The sequence below is a fragment of the Cyprinus carpio genome, chromosome A9, assembly GCF_018340385.1.
Source record: "Cyprinus carpio isolate SPL01 chromosome A9, ASM1834038v1, whole genome shotgun sequence".
Lineage (NCBI taxonomy): Eukaryota > Metazoa > Chordata > Actinopteri > Cypriniformes > Cyprinidae > Cyprinus > Cyprinus carpio.
The window spans coordinates 6283608-6301670 of NC_056580.1; the positions used below are offsets into that span (position 1 = coordinate 6283608).

The 18063-nt window shown below is 38.3% G+C and overlaps 1 protein-coding gene across 1 annotated transcript in view; it reads right to left on the reverse strand.

Annotated features, from left to right (window-relative positions):
- Positions 1-15469, reverse strand: part of LOC109095687 (E3 ubiquitin-protein ligase MYCBP2-like) — an 85655-nt gene extending 70186 nt beyond the window's left edge. The window contains 3 exon segments of the mRNA XM_042763276.1: positions 10404-10479; positions 14730-14849; positions 14851-15469. Of these exon segments, the coding sequence (XP_042619210.1) occupies positions 10404-10479; positions 14730-14849; positions 14851-15002 (348 nt within the window). The 5' untranslated portion in view covers positions 15003-15469.
- Between the last annotated feature and the right edge of the window lie 2594 nt (positions 15470-18063).

Consider the following 18063-nt stretch of genomic DNA (forward strand, 5'->3'; position numbering starts at 1 on the left):
GATATGTTTGTTCACATGCAACCTGTTAGTAATGCAAAGCAGTCCTGCCCACAGATAACTGCATGGATACATCCACCATGGTGTAAACAGTAGCAAACCATCAAACGTTGCACAGTATATTCTGTCTTATTGTCCAGCCCTACAATGTATCTTACGTTTCATTGTCCTATTCATCAATCAATCCCCTGACAGGCTTAACTCACCCAATTGTCTTCTTATTTGTCTATATGCCCATAATAAAGGATGATGTCATGCAGGGAAGGTCATTCATTTTAAGCCGGACACCACAGAGAAATCTACCCCCCTGTGTTTGGCACAGCGACGTCAGACATCTGAAATCATTAGAAAGCCACACATCTGAGCCATGCCTAGCAGCTCAGTTCACTTCCTGTGATTTGCTATCATCACTGCTGCAAAGCAAAAACTGCTAGGTTAAGGTGTTACCCAACTAACTGACTCCAAATCAGCTTTGCTTCTGAAATCCTGTCCTCATCAGTCAGCGGTGTGGTTGCTGATGCTGATGCTGATGAAAGAGACTGATAGAATACACAACCGCCTCTGACTTTGCTCTCCAGTTCAACATCCTGGATTTGCAATGCCCCACTTTGGCGGTAAATCAATGTGAAGCTCACTGAAGTAAATCATGTACAACATAAATGAGAAAAGGACTTATATTTGGTAAGCACAGACTGCTTTGTCTCCAGTTTTTATTGTATTCGTCATTTAGATATTGAGAAAAACCTCTGCCTCTAATATTCAAACTATTTAAATGATGCCGGTTTCCAGCAGTACAGTACAGCAGCATGGAAATTATATTGAAAAAAAAAAAAAAAGTGTATATATATAATCTATATATATATATATATATATATATATATATATATATATATATATATATATATATATATATATATATATATATATATATATTTTACCCAAATTCTGAATTGAAAAGGCAAAATTAAACTTCAGGAAGCACTTGGCTGAAAACTGAAAATTACTTTTTTTATAAACTTATGGCACCAATATAATTTCTTTTTAAAGAAACACAGAAATCATAATTAAAGATTTCATTTAGCCTAAAACTGAAAGCAAAAATAAATGATGTAATAATCAATTAAACTTATTTAATAATCAGCACTCAAATAAAAACTGAGTCGAACAAACATTTAAATTGCACAGTTTTTATGTAAAAAAAAAAAAAATGTTTCTACTCTAATTTTTGGTTGAAATATAAACATGCATAAAGCACTTTTTTCATGATGACAGATTTATTCAGACATACATTAAATAATGAAGACAACAAGTAAAAATATAAAGAATATACAGTGCATATATTCTGCAAAATGCTCCTCTCTAGAGTTGTTTTTCTAGCTGACAAACAAGTTTATTTTGTGCTATAACTAGTAGTTTAGAGGAAGAGATGTGCCGAGGGGTCTACAGCGATCTGTCACACTACTTTAAACAGCACCAAAACAATATTTGTTGTTTTATTTCATCATAACACTGGCAGAATTTGAATGCTGAGACTTTGTTTAATGTCAAAAGTAACAAAGCACAAACCTTAATTGCAATTAAGCTTTAAAAAATAAGATTAGATTAAAATCAAGAAATATATATATTTTGAATCCAACCCTAATATATAGTGTCACGCTTACAGAACTGAAACATGCAAAACAGACACTAGCCTCCAAAAGCAGCCTTGAGAACTAAACCTACAGAAATACTACTGTGCTCAAAAAAAAGAGAACTTCTGCTGCTTTCTTCCCCACACTCCACTGACATTTCAGTTCATTTAATAACAACACAGTCTGCCACATACTGAGAAAGGAACCAATGGACATAATAAGCACTTGGAAGAACAACCTTTAACAAAACCATAACTGCGCAATGCAAGGAAAGGAGATGTTTCCTTGTAACTGTACAATGAGAGAATACATACAGACCTAACAAGTATATGAGCCTGAAACAGGAGGCGACGTTTCAAATGATCACATCAGCCTGAAGAAGGGAAATTAATGTACTTTATTATACACTGTCCTTATGCTCTTCAAAGACACTGTACATTGGTGTACAAACTATGCCATATCTTTCCTTACATTCAATACCAAAACGGGTTCATAAATTGATTCAACATTTAAACACTTAATGCACAGAGATGACCATGACTACATCATTTGTAAATTGCAGCTCTGTGGTGTTTGAAAAATTTACATCTTTAGCACTATGGCTGGGAGATGTATCGCATACGATTGTCTCATTCGGAACAGGTGTATTAGGTTTGGTGCTAAATAGGGCTGGCCGATATATCGAACGATATGATCATGCTCATCAAATCAGTAAAGCCAGTTCCCTGATGATCCATTTGCAGGGTTTTTCCTGCATAGGGAATTATGAGGTGGGCGCCTCCGCCAAATTTTGTGTCACCTTTGGCTATCTACAAAATTCAGCGTCACTGAACAGCGTCCATTAGGGCTTTAAATTCCAAAAGTACAAATATTTGGAGAAATCCTAATATTATTATACATATTTATTTAATATTTCTTTACAAAGAATCATCATTTCTAGGGGTCGACCGATTATCGGCGTGGCCGATTATCGGCGCCGATATTAAGCATTTTTATTGTTATCGGCATCGGCCATTTTCAAAACCGATTTGCCGATAAAACCATTTTATTTTGAAATGCGCGATCTGGCACTGATCCAGCCACCTCAGTCAGAGCGCACCGCTCTGTGGCCTCGACTAAGCCCCGCCCATCGTCCGTCTGATTTGTTGGGAGTCACGAGCCTGGCCAATCAATACGGCTGGCGCGGCTGGAAAATGTTCCGCTCTCACACCGAAAGCACAGGAGCTGCTTCAGTGATCATCATCACACATCAATAAGTTATCTCTCGAAGGTAAGAATGCAGTAAACGTTCCTGAAGTTGCAATAAATCACTACACTGAAGTTGCAAAACTCCTAAATATAATCGATTTATGATGACAAGCCCCGTTCAGTTATTATACCGTGAATTCCCGGTCAATGTCCGTCATTGCAGTGATATGCTTTAACGGATCATCACATCAGTGCTGAGATAGTGAAACTAAAACCTACTTCTCTCACCATTCGGCCAATTTAACGTTATATTGTGAATAGATTATCAACACGAATGAATTCACTCACGTCTGCTGCGGTTTTTTTTGTGTGTTGTTCACATAGCTTCACTGAACAGCGTCCGTTCCGTTAGGGCTCTTAGTCAAATAAATTGCGCATATTTGGAGAAATGTTGCTTTATTCTAACATGATTGCAAAATAATTTATCATACAGATTCAGAATTACCATTATGCAATTTTCAAGAGCTGAAAGGGCATCAAGCGCGAGCTCTGACGCCCTGACGCGACGCGAGCTCCCTATTCCTGATTTAGTTATCTCCGCGGCCGCGCTCTCTCATTTGACTAATAACCAGGGTGCGATTTGCCGGGGGGGATGGGGGGATTTCCCCCCTTCTGGTCTATGCATCCCTGCCTCTGCTGAATAACTTTTATCCCCGGTGGGGATAAAAACATCATGCAAACCCGCTCTGACGTACAGATCTGAATCAAATGATTCGCGATACGCGATCCGATTGAAGCGCATCGAAACAGTGAATCATTTTGCGACGCAATGGTTTAACTGATTCGGAGTTTCAAAAAGCTCCGTTGTGTTCTTTGCTCGCTTTCTCGATGTAATTTGTTGTTTGAATAACCGTGGACATTACATCGTTACAATTAATAGGCTTAACGTAGGCTTACAATGTTTTTTATCAAACTGAGATCACACTAAATACAATTTCCGTCGTATTAAAAACATTTCATAAAATTTTTCAAAAGCATCCCCCCTTTGTTTATTTCACAAATCGCACCCTGCTAATAACCCTATGCTAATAACGTAAATTGTCAATAATCTCACATTGCACGTTTCTGGATGACGCTGTCCTGTATACTTCCTAGTTTGCATCGCCGTGATAAACAGTCAAACAAACATTTTACACATCAAAAAAAAAAAAAAAAAAAACTATTACATTATGGGTTGTGTGTGATTTTAATGCAATTCTGGGTTGCAAATAAAATGCTAAATATAACACACACACACACACACACACACACACACACACACACACACACACACACACACACCACATATATATATATATATATATAGAGAGAGAGAGAGAGAGAGAGAGAGATCTTAGAGAGATTACATTTATTCTCCATTATTTGTTCATTTGTTGCTGTTTAAATTTGCTTTAAGTTTTACTTTGTTTATAGGATGCTGCTGATGGATGCAAGTTTTACTTAGTTTACAGAATGCTGCTGATGGATGCTCCCAGCACTTTTTATGTTTGTTGTTATTATTAATATTAATGTTGTTATTATGAACAGTTCTCAGAATTAAAGATGTGTTAAAATAATTTAAAAGAGAGTCTTTGTCAGAGGCCTTTTTATTCTTAATTTTGACATTAATTTTCATTTTTACACAAGACACATATCGGTTCAAAATATCGGTTATCGGTCTCCTTGATCTGTAATAATCGGTATCGGCATCGGCCCTGAAAAACGCATATCGGTCGATCCCTAATCATTTCTATTCATTTTCCACTGATTTATGTGATCTGATGAGCACTGTGCACTCCCAGCGCCGAATCAGTATGTGTTCTCTTCCACAATCGCTGCTGTGACTTAGGGCTGTGAAAAATGTTTTTCTAATTCTGAATATTCGTCGAATTAAAAAAAAAAATTCACATTCACGAATTTTAGGTCTGTGTCAGCTGTCAGGCAGCCTTATCAGTGGTGCACGAAATGCGACGACGATGTAAGTGTCATTGCATTTTAATGCTCTTGTTAGCCTATCCAGCTGAGGCGCTGCTACATTGTTCATTCAAAATATTGCGGAAAACGAGAGCATCAGTGTGGAGAAGATGTTGTTCAAGTCAAAACTGAAACCAAGCCATTCACACAGAATACATATTTATCACAATTTCTAGAGAGACATCTATCAGCCTTGCACTCGCATCTTGCTCAAGAGAGCGGCATGTTTAGAAAGCTATGTAAAATTAATGTAAGTTCAACTTTTAAAAAACATGAATGATTTTGATGAATTTTGAAGCCTAATAAAAGCGCCAGAACTTAAAAGCTTAACTTAGGCTATAAACGAACTACACCACCACCGTCGCTCGCCTTCAACGTCACCACCACCATAATCCAGACAACTTTTTCAAACTTATTTTTGACGTGTTCGGTGAAAAAGTTTTACTCTGTATATGAATTTTAATACACGCTACATGAACCTTTTCATATAAACTGTAATAAATACAAAACTAGAGCCAAATTAAAACTGAAATGAGACATTAATAATAAATAGTATAGTGAATAAATGAAATAATCATAACTAAAGGACATATGAAACCATATGTTTCTGTATATTTTGAAATAAGGTGTATGAAAAGTCAATAAATCCTTGATTAATATGAATATTTTAATTAAAAATGTGTCTCCATGTACTATTCAATAAAATTCTAGTGCATTTAATCTATTAAATAACAGCAGAGTGAGCAAGTTTTTGGATATGGCAAGATTAAACTTATTTTAGAGAATAAAGTACCACATTTCAGCTTTGTTAGGGTGGGTACACAAAATGTTATTTTATCTTTGCTTCTAGGAAATCCTCATATGCTTTCTAACAGCTTCATGTGGCTGTAAACTAGGGTTGGGCGATGTCTACCAAATTGGCATCGAACGATGTCTACAGTGGAACATCATGATGGACGATGACATCAGGGTTAGGGGTGTGCCCGAAACGTGAAACAAATAACTAGTGGTTGACCGATATATCGGCAAGGCTGATATATCGGCCGATATTTGACATTATTCAAATATCGGCATTGCCCGCTAAGTTTTTTTGCTTGGCCGATGCTTTCGAAGCGGTTTAACGGTGCCCTGGACTTTTATTTTGACAGCGCTAATGTCTGATAGGATGATGGCGAATGATTTGCAGATCCTGAGCACCAATGACAAACATCTAATCTTGTCAAATATGTGGTAAGTACCGCCGCTCCATAGTATAGAGTCCTTGTGACCGCGAATCTCAAAAATGAAAATGAAAGTAAAACAAAAACGTGCAATCGAAAGCGGTTTCAATAGCAGCTCCCTGATGCCCGCAATTTATATACAGTCGCCTATACTGACCCAACGATATAATTGCGAGAAAATGTATTGAAAAATTTTTTTTATCCTCCCATCTCATAGGCTATTTATTTTAGGGTTTCCATAGTACACTTTATTTCCTTTCTGAAAAAAACGGAACTGGGATGTGGCGGATTGCGGGGGGCAGTTAATCTCTCTTTTACATGAGAAATGCCAAGCTGGTGTAGCGATTAACTGCTTATAAAAGACAACAAATAACTTCAACAACATTATATGACCAAAATCCACATTAGATCGCAATCGGACGTTATTACAAACACTCAATGATGGTTTGACGTGAGATCAGAGTAAAAGCGTAGTATTAATTTTATAAATAGTCTTATATAGCTTGATGCTAATGTTTAAATTTGATTACATTTCATGATGTAGGCTATTCTATCAGAAAAATTCATGCAAGATTATAAGAAAATGTTTTTTTTCTAGAAAGACACTTTATAATGAGTGGATATAACTATACTGGATTGAAGCGATGTGGACCAGGAGACTATAAGGAGCGAAGATTTTCAATTTCGTGAAGTGCCTAACAACCTAATGTTGTGTTTATGTTGATAATTGTCATTTTCTTCAATCACCTAATTATTAGAACATCTAAAACATGTTGCGTGTGAAAAGTCTTTGTTTCAGTCAGTTAAAGGGTGGGTACAATGTGTGCACATGATCAGGATGGTACCACCTTCCAGAAAAACCCTGATTTTTTTCTGCGGCAAATCAAATTTGACAGAAATATACTTCAGTGCCTCTGTGTCAGCAAAGGGGGTGACAATAATGCTGTGACCTGTGTTAATATCAATCACAGATGGTAACATCGCGGACACACAGTGATGTGGAAGTTAAACCAGATATTCTGTTCTGCAGCCAACAATTGGTGTCTTGCTGTAACAAACCATGGCACAAGAACTCAGCTAAATAAAACGCTGAGGGGCCTGAAGGGTGTGTTCAGAATATGAAAGTCAGTTGTCCGTACGAAGGTACATGAGTCATACTACATACAATTTACCCACAATTCCCATGGCCTGAAATGTCAGAGGTAAATAATATCAGCTTACAAGAAATGCTGGCAAAATGAGAATAGCTAGTTTTAAGATCATTACCTACGCAAATATACATGTTACAAACTAAGTTTCATAATAAGCAGAAAAAAATTGAAGTTGTAAGTAAAACTGATTACTGAAGTATGTTTTACAAGGAAATACTTTTCAGTCTTTCTGCTTCAAAATTTCATGTTTAATTTATTGTGTTACTTGCCATTTCCTTGAAATTATTTTTGAAATTTACAAGCAATTTCTAAGTGAAACTTGTTTGACACCAACTGTTTTTTGTTTTGTTTATGAATGTAGGGATGGTTGATTTATTGGGTATTCATGATATTTTTATCATTACGTGATGATACAAAATTAAGCATCATCATGACAGACGCAATGAATGTAAGCTTGTTATTTACAATCCATCATCTAGCATATCAAAAGTATTATAATAGCACAAAAGAACTGGTAGGTTTGATTCATTTATGTGATTCAGTTCAAATGTTTCAGGTAATTCAATGATTCCCAAATGTAATTTTCAATTTGTAATTTATATAAAAACAAGTCAACACTGCTACATGGAAAATCTTGGTGTAAAACAGTTTTCACTAATCAACTGTTAGAATTTTTTTTTTTTTAAGTTTTACCCACCCCCCCCCCCCACCCAAAGGGTTACAGTGCTATCAAAGACTACAGAATACTACAGAGACGTGTCACTCGTATAGTTTTGAATGGGGGAAAATGCAACGCTCAATATAGCTGCTCAATCGCAGGAAGCCCCGCCTTCTGAATGAAGGAGCCAATCGCTAATCTGTAAAGTCTGCCGTTAGAAGCGTCCCGGTTGCTATAGAAACAATCAGTGTTCTGAGACGTGCGCTCAGGACTGTGCAAGCACAATGCATGATCTAGCCTAAATAATAAGCTTTTTATAATGCTATTTGAGCAAAATAAACAACATTCATGACAGTTGTTATCAGATTTCTTTGGTGCTTTCAAATATGAAATTTAATCGCAAGCCTAGTGAACAGTTTTGGAGAATTAGATGTTTCCCCATTCAAAGAGATAGGAGTTGCACTTGGATCCCCAAGAGGCATTTCAAAGATGGCTGCCGAGTGACATGACTTGCCTTAAAGGAACTTTGGTACTATGCATGTGTAAGCATGGGCCGGTATGAGATTTTGACGGTATGATAACCTTAACGGGTGTTAACAGACTTCATATTTTCACATGACATTTTGAAAAATGATTGCATTGCAACACAGTTTGTGCAAGTCTAGAACAGAGAGTTGCAATGAGACAAAAGATGGCCAGTTGGTGATCGTGTAAAGGCCAATGTATACTTCGGCCGTCCGCGCACCGTAAGCATTATATTATTTTCGTCATCAAGAGGACTCACGGACTGCTGTGCACCCCATGGTACTGCGCATCTGCGGTTGAGTATACTTTTAAAAGCTCTGCGGACGCGGCTGTGCGCTAGATGGAAATGAACGCTGAATGTGAAGTGTACCCGGGCCTTAAGTTCGGTCATCCTACACACACGTGACTGACCGCTCGCTTGCACCAACAGGAGGAGGAGGGGTCAGTGTTACTCTCTACACTGCACTCACTCTGAGGGATTCCTACTCTTTCAGTCTTTGAGGAGACATGGAAAACAGCGCACACCGCAGGAACGGTATAATGGAAAATATTAGTGTTTTTAAAACCGTGAAATTTTCAAATCGCGGTATACCCTGAAACCGGTAATCGGCCCATGCCTATGCATTATACTTCTCTCTTCCTTGTGTAAATTCATTGAAAACTAGATTTTTACAATACTTCAAAATGTTTAATGCAAGCAGTACAGATATTTGATCAACAAGTTAGATCTTATGACACATATAAATGCATCGCTTCCTATGAAAACAAATAAATCTCCCTTTTTGAAGGCACTACAAAGCAAATACATGAACATCAAATACATGTCCCTAAATAAAAGCTAAATAAACTTCAAGTTATCTACACTGCCCAGTCTTAGTCATCAGTAGCACAAAGCTGTCTGCGATTGTGTAATATATCACAGACAAGGAAAGAAATCAAACCAGAAGAGCAGCACAATTATGAAGCCACATTCTTATCCATCCAACAAAGCAAACCGAAGTGCTTGAACATGACAGACATTTCAGCAGTACGTCTTCAAGACGAGCACCTCCCTGCTGGAGGAACTCCACCCGTCTGTTTGAGAGCAAACAAAGGCACAGAGCTGGTTTTAAGGAGGCTGTGGCAGAGCAGGAGAAATATAAGTGAGCTCTTTCTCCTTAGCCAGCAGGGTTTTAGGGAGGAGGATTATGACTCCATATCTACAATCACATTATTCTCTCTTACTCCTGCCTGTGAAGCACTCGCATCCACGAGGGAAAACAGAGTGCCTGGGAAAGGATATCCAAACACAATCAGGCATTAACCCCCACACATGCTTTGGGGAATGGCAAAACAATACACAATATCCAACAGAAGACTCTTTGGGTCTCTGCCTATTTTCTGAGCGCTGGTAAACGCTGCAGACGTAGCAAGACAAACCCTGCTGCCAGCACACCATAGGTGCTCAGTGCAGGAGATGGAGGAAGCGGTTGCCATGGAAACATGCAACACATGGGTCGCCAAGCAACAGCCAATCGTGACCCCCGCCACTCCCGCATTCTCCACCATGTGTGCGAGAGTTTACTAGCATCTTCTCAACTGTGACGACTAAAAGCAGTTTCCAAGCATGAAAGTATGTATGTATAAATATGTATACATATGTATTGTATTGTGATCACTGTCAAAACAGCTACAGCTAAAAATGGCCGAAGAGAAAACCCAGACTGAAGATTTGAACGGAAACCGCTACTTCAAAATCTGGTAACAGAGCCATTGTTATCTGATGTTAGCACTGACATATTCATAAAAAAAAAAAAAATAGGTTTACAGTTCTCGAAAGATGCATTGTGAGAGCCTAATAGAAAAATACAGACAGCAGAAGTCTATGAAAGGATACTTCTTTAAAATTCGAATGAATTGAAAATGGAAATGATGCTACCAAAAATGGCTTTTAAACCATATAACGGCACTGTCTGAATGGGGCAGAAACGAGGAGGAATGAAGGCTGCGGTATTCAAAGTCAGATTCACAATCTTCTTACCTTTGATCTTGTTTTCACTTTTGATTTGACTTTTTGCCGCCTTTTTAGCTTCTTCTTGCTCAAAGCTTTCTTTCCCCTGGAGAAGAATGACACATGTTAGATGTGGTTTTGCACTGTCATCTAGCAATGAAACATTCTTGAATCAAGATACACAGAGAGGCAAAATGACTTTTCTCAGGAAATAAGACTCATCAAAATGATTATGATTAAAACAAGAACAAATATCTGCCAGTGGGGTCAGAAAAATATGCTTAAATTAAAAAAAACAAGACTTCATATTTTCATTTTGCATCTCAAGTAAATGTATCTTGATTTGAGAAAAAAAAGAGAGACAAAAACAATGAAGTTTATTTTTCTTTCTCCTCTTTTTTAATGCAGTGACTTTCTGCTCCAATTTAATACTTTTTGAAGACCCACAGAAACCCTGAATTAATACAAAGGTCTATTAGATAATAACATACAAAGGACATTAAGTATGGTTCAACACTGCAGGTTGTTCTGGCCATGAACTGTCCACTTAAAAAGGAGAAGATTGTCTAACACATTGAAACTGACTAGACACGGTTCATATTTTGGTTTTATATGCTGTTCAGAGATGGATTTATGCCTAGAAAAAGTGGACCGCAGTAGTCAATCCAGTACCTCATAAACACGACTTCGCAATTCAACAGACAGAAATAGTGTAGTCACTCACTTTCGATCTGCCAATTTTCGGAAATTGGTTGGCAGTTTAATGTGCAATATGAATCAAAAAGTTAGTCAATTGAATGTGGGCATCTTTGGCTGACAGTACTACTAACATAAAGGCCTTTCAAACCGTGGGAACCTTTCCATAGTACCAGAACTAATTGTGGAACTACCCACTTTTTGGTGTTTTCGCACCACAGGAACTAGGTGCGATTTTAGTACCGGACTGCCTTTTTCGAGATCCAAATTAGCTCCTACTCCAAAGCAGGATCTAACCAGCACACCTGGTACTACCCGTGAAGCAAGTGTTGATTGGCCAAACGCATACAAAAACGGCATGTAAACATTAGGGATAAATGATAAATATCGCATGATATTTAATGTGCATCTCGTCAGTAAAGCAGGTTCTGTAATCAGCGGTAAATCTCTACACATGCGTGCTTTCACGTGGAGCAGCATTTACTACACAGAGCCGTTGTTCACTGACAAGCTGCACAAAACCATGATCATACTTTGCGCATGTTTTGCACAGCTTGTCAGTTAACAACGGCTCTGTGTAGTAAATGCTACTCCACATTTGTGCACGCATGTGTAGAGATTTACTGCTGATTACAGAACCGGCTTTACTGACGAGATGCGCATTAAATACCATGCCGCTATTTAAACATTGTGTCAACTTATTTCGCAAGTATGGAGAACCGCGATAGATGGACAGACGCTGAAGTGATGGCACTTGTAGCAAATGTAGCACTGCCAGTTGTCGTTGGAGATTCTTAGTCCTCCTTTCCGTTCGTTCAATCGCTTTACGTATACGTCGACATTCCATGTCCATTATTGCGAAACCCGCGAGACACAACAAAAACACCGATCACATCCATCCTCCTGTTGTTAACGTTGTTCTTCTTTGTTTTCATTGTTGAACGCTGTGCATAATTGACGTCGCTGTCGACCAGCTTACGTCACGTCCTAGTACACACTGTCGGTGCGAATGCAACCCTTTAAATGGCTCTGGGAAATAGTTCACACAAAATCATCCCAGTACTTTAGTACTGTACATTTAGTTCTGGAACTAAAGCGGTGCGAAAGGCCCTATACTTGCCATTTTGTCAGTTTTTAACAACTTAAGTATTTAGTCTCAGTTCAATATACTGGTAAAAAGTCCAAAGGTCATACATCACAGATATCTTCTTAATGGGTCAGCACATGTAGTTGTCCCTGTAATGTGTGGTTTTAACATGAATTTTTAATAAGCATGGATTTTAAGAGCAGTAATATCTTAAAGGGACTCTGTTCAAAAATTTGAGTGCTGCCATGTTAACACCTTCACAATTAAAAACATGTTGGTCTTTTTCGCATTGGTTTACACACTGTAAAACTGTTTGTCTAACATGAGAAACTACAAACTGACCGAATCCTAGTGGCAACCCCACACAAGAAAGCGCTCCTGCAGCGGGCGATCATAGTTTTATTTTCATCAAGAGATCCATCTGAATCTGCTATTATGTAGAGCCTCATGTAGAAATGCTGTTGAGGTGCTAGAGCTTGTGTACAGCAGTAAACAATGGAACAACAGTAGTTGATTATATGCAGTGAAAAGTGAACGCACAGAGACTGCTTGTGATGAAGAGCCTGAAGGTTGGGAGGGGTGCACTTTGCATGCTATCAATGCTAGTGACGTCATGAGTGGATGGTGTAAGTGTACACTATGAAACCACTGGTAAAAGGGTTATTAAACATCAAGGAAAAACATTTTTCAAACTCCTATCTCACAGAGATTGGAATGAGGAATAAATAATGGTCGCATTATTGTCGATTTTGCAATCTAATACAAACTGTAACGTGCATTTATCACAAATATTCTTGTAAGCCTATTCTTGCCTAGAGAAGTCAGTAACACCATCATATATGACTCTTCTGATGTTAATCTCAAAGAGCTTGAAAAAAGTTATCAATTATTTTTATTGACCTCTGTGCTTATTCATTTTTACTTTAGTATGTGCAAATTTAATTTTAAACCATATGATTTTGGGGGGTAAATTTAATGTAAATTAAAAGCAATTTGGCAAATCTATATCTAAAAGGATTGTTGTACTTTTTACTGAGTTTGATTTATTGATTGAATCAAAATTTACTAAGGAACTGCATATAACTGAAGAGTAGGAATACAAATTTTTAGTAATTGCAAAGTTGCTTGTAAATGACTACTAAACCTCAAGGAATACTATTTTGGAACTCATTTTAATCAGTTTCATTTTGCTTTTCTAATATAATTTGCAACATTTAAAAATTCATCACTTATATTCTTATAATCAAGACTTGTTTTGACAATAAAAACATCATTTTACACAGAGAAGCCAGTAAAAAAACACAGTAAATACTATTAAATTTTATACATATTATATAACATTTTGACTGGTGTTGCTCTCAAAGATCTTGAGAAAAAATATCTGACATTTTTTACTGACCTCTAGTCAAGCTGTAAGTGTAAAATTATTATTATTATTGTTGTTGTTGTTGCTGTTATTTTCATATAGATAAAAATCAATTTGGCCAATCTAAATGAAAAAAAAAATCCTTTTTAGGAGTTTGCTTATTTTACTGAAATTGTTAAATATGCAGAATTTCATTTGCTAAAGAATACAAAATAAAGAGTATGAATACAACGCATTGTCATTTTTACTTTGACATTTATTTAGGTTGTTTTATTAATACTATTATTAGGTGATTTTTTTTGTATTTTTTTTTTCAAAACTGCTTATAGATTAAGTACAACGTCAAGGTGTAAATATATGAATTGAAACAACAACCATTTGTAAAGTGAGATCCCTAATAAGTGACTGCTCTAAGGTAAAGCACGTCTGAGTATGTGTGTGTGTGTGTGTGTGTGTGTGTGTGTGTGTGTGTGTGTGTGTGTGTGTGTGTGTGTCTACAGCAGGGTGACGTCAGGCAAAACAGAACCCAGCCCTTCGCCCATATATACGATCCCGTATGCATTATCGTTGAATAAGTCACAGTTATGTAAATGCAGTAGCTGGTTATGAATATCAACCCCCTGAACATGCAATTCAGTGAAGGAGGCTGATATCTACAACCTGAACTGGGACTATAAGACATTTCACAAGCATGACAACATTTCGCTAGCCTTAAATGTACACATAGTTGACGCGAAAGGTTTGATACTTTCTTCTTTGCGAAACATATCATTGTCTATGCACTGTATTTGAAGAAAGTTACGTTTTATCATACACATCAGACTCATTCAGCCACGTCCCATTAGCACAACACTAACGTTACATTCTGAGCCTAAGCAGCTGCTTAACATCTATCGCTATTGATCTAGTCGTGCAAGATGTCTCAAAACGGAATTATTGACTGTGACAGCAGAGTGAAGGTGATTTTAAAAAGTGCATGAATCAAAAACAACACAAACTGAGCTTCTCCGTTGACCTGCATGAGACGAAACGAGTGTTTTAGCTGCGCTCGCTAAGGAAGTTAGCCGCGTGCTAACTGCTAACCTACTGCTGTTTGGGCTCAAACGAGCTCAGGTTTAACCCAGTGGGTTTTGTTTACAAACACATCCAGCCACACGCCATTGCAGCCTGTTTGTCGTCCCGAACCGAGCCGGTAAATCAGACCCACCTGCCGAGGTTGAGCCCCTGCTCTTTGTCGTTGATCGCGGTGGTGTAAATCCTCCGGTACCGCTCCGCCAGTGCTCGCCCTGAGAGAAGAAGCTGGTAGCGGCTCCGACAATCCGAGCGGGCCCACAACGGGACAGGAGCCCATCCCTGATCCGATCGATGCGAAATCGTCTCCAGCTCCGGGAATGACCCTGACTCCCAGCCCCATGGAGTGGGACGAAGAGGACGGAATCCCGCTGCCACCGGCACCCGCTGCCGCAGCAGCACACATCATCGTTTAGGGGAACAACGCATATATTAGATTACAATGTCAGTCAACAGAGCTAACTCAAAAGTCCCAAGCACACCCCATAAATCCGCTCCGCAAAAACGCCCGGCGAATTACATCCGAGCACCTCCAATTAAAACGACGTTTACGGTTAGCCGCTCTGCTGCGACTGCGAAATACGCCTCCCTTCCTTCGCCCGGGTCAAAAACCGACCGTTATTTCCTCGATTGCAGGCGATCCGACTGACTGAAGCGAAACCAGTCAAAAGCGCGAGCTGCCGTCCGCGCTCCGCGGGTGTTCCTGCTGCTGTTCTCGAACCCGTAAAGACAGCACCCCTAGCAGCGCTGCCATCTTAGCTTCATCATCCTTCCCTGTTCATGTCGCTGACTGTCAAGCATGCTGGGATACATTCCCATCCATAGCACACACCGGCCGTGTTTCAAAACGCAGTCGCGCGGCCTACCTAGACACAATTCGAGAGCTTGAGCGAAGATTCTAAACGCGCCTAGAGTGCTGTCTAGCTAGGGGCCTCGGTGGATTTTGAAACGCGACCGCTGTAGTGATGGAACGTCCGAGTATGAGGCGTCAGATGCGGGTTTGGATGGTTTAACGTCCGTTTCTCTCAAATAAGAATTTGAATTTACTGAACGGTTACAAAAACACACGTCCAGCGAGATTATTTCCTTATAAGGGCAGGATGAATCCTGAATACATACAATACATCTGTATGGTTATTATTATTATGCTCTGACAATAACACGGGCCATTCATTTCTGGCAATATCTGGTAATATTGGGCGTAGTTTATAAGATCTTTTATAGGTTTATATAGTATTTACATATTATTCTGGAATTCTTAATTCTGATTGGCCAACGGCAGCATGCAGCTGTTTGACTCGACACTCTTTCCTCACATACCAAATATAATTTTAACTCATTATTTCTATTTTTTTTTTCTTCAGTAGTCATGCTTTAAAGACATGGTTCACCCAAAAACTAAAATTAAAATTGTAATTAATTCCAAACATGTATGAATTCTTTCTTCTGAGATAGTTTGAAAAAGTTTTTCTGTATTTATTTATTTACTAATTTTTTTTAACCAAAATTCTTCACATTAATATTGTCTTTTATGGGCCACAGAAGAAGGAAAGTAGCCTCATTCAGGTTTGGAATGACATAAGGGTGAATAAATAAAGACAGTTAGCCAGTGGTTAACACAAAAATAAACCCCTTTCATGTCAACTGGTCACACCAAAACTTAGTCTTGTTGTCAGAATGTGTTTCCATGGATGATGTTACAGCATGTTTTCTGGCATACTGTTTCTGGTTTAGGGTTACCGCTTAAGCACTATTACCAGTGACCTTCATCACAAAGGAACGAGGGATGTAACCTTGGTACAAGGAAGGTAAAAATGTTGAAACGAAAACATACTAATACATACCTCACCGTATGAGTTGATCTTAGACAGTCAGAAACATGATAATGCAGAATGGACACAAACATTTAAGTAGATATTACTATATTATTGCTTGTGCAACCGTTGCTAATCATAATCTAATACACAAACCACTCACACTGCACTATTAAAAATAAAGGTTCCAAATGGAGTCTTCACAGGGATTCCATAAATGAACCATTTCTGAGAACATCTTCTAAATGCTAAGGGCACAACAGACTGAAGTGTAGCTTTATACACTGAAGTCTCACTAGTATGCCTATGATCTGCAGGTATGAGACGAAATAAAATATGTATGTGGATGTCCATAAAGCAGGAAGAGAGGTAGTGAGAGAAGGTTATGTGAGAGGAAGTGCACATGTAATAAGGTCAGAGAGTGTCCTCTGACTGGGGACACAAATACTAGACGACATTTTCCCTCCTCCCTTCAGACAGTGGTTTGTGTCAGCAGCACTGAAGTCATTTACTCTTCAATGAATCACCCTCAGATCCAGTGTTAGTAACAGATGTGAGACTGAGAGAGCATCTTCATCTGTGCAGGGACTGAAGTGTTCCTCAGTCGAAACAAATAACCATATAGTGGACAACGAGTAAGGATGGTATTTATCAAATAACATTTTAGATGAAAATGTGTTTCTAAAAACACAATATGCACAGGTACCCTAAAATTAAATCAATTTTTAATGCAGTGAGGAGAAGTATAAATTCCAAATTAGATATTATTCATTTTAAAATGTCACTTTAATGAAGGACCGCAAAATAGAGCTTGAACTGCTTTTTTAATTTCTTGCACCATCTAGTGGTGAGAAACGTCAGTGCCAAATTGAAGGAAGGTCTATCTATCTATCTATCTATCTATCTATCTATCTATCTATCTATCTATCTATCTATCTATCTATCTATCGTTGAAACGATGCTAAGTCAATGGTAATGCAATGTTGATCCATTGAATTAACCTTACATATAAGGTTCGTTAAATTTCTTTTCTCACAACAATATTGAGGTAAGGATAATATAATTATAGCAGTGTTGAAATGTGATGTACCCAGAGTAAAAGGGATACTCCACCCCAAAATGAAAATTTTGTCATTAATCACTTACCCCCATGTCGTTCCAAACCCGTAAAAGCTCAGTTCATCTTCGGAACACAATTTAAGATATTTTGGATGAAAACCAGGAGGCCTGTGACTGTCCCACAGACTGCCAAATAAATAACAGTGTCAAGGTCCAGGAAAGTATGTAAGTCATCGTCAGAATACTCCATCTGCCATCAGACGTGCAATCTGGGTTATATGAAGCGACGGGAACACTTTTTGTAAGCAAAGAAAACAAAAACAACTTTATTCAACAATTCCTTTGTCCGTGTGCTCTTCTGTATAACCCCATACAACCGTATGCTGCGTATGCTCTTCTGTGTCATCCGTGCCACAAGGATGCACTGTTTTCTTTCAAATCAAAGCTAAATACACGTAGAAACAGCTTCATATAACCCAGATTGCAGGTCTGATGGCAGATGGAGTATTCTGACGACGACTTTTATACCTTTTATGGACCCTTGACACTGTTATTTATTTGGCAGTCTATGGGACAGTCACAGGCCTCCCGGTTTTC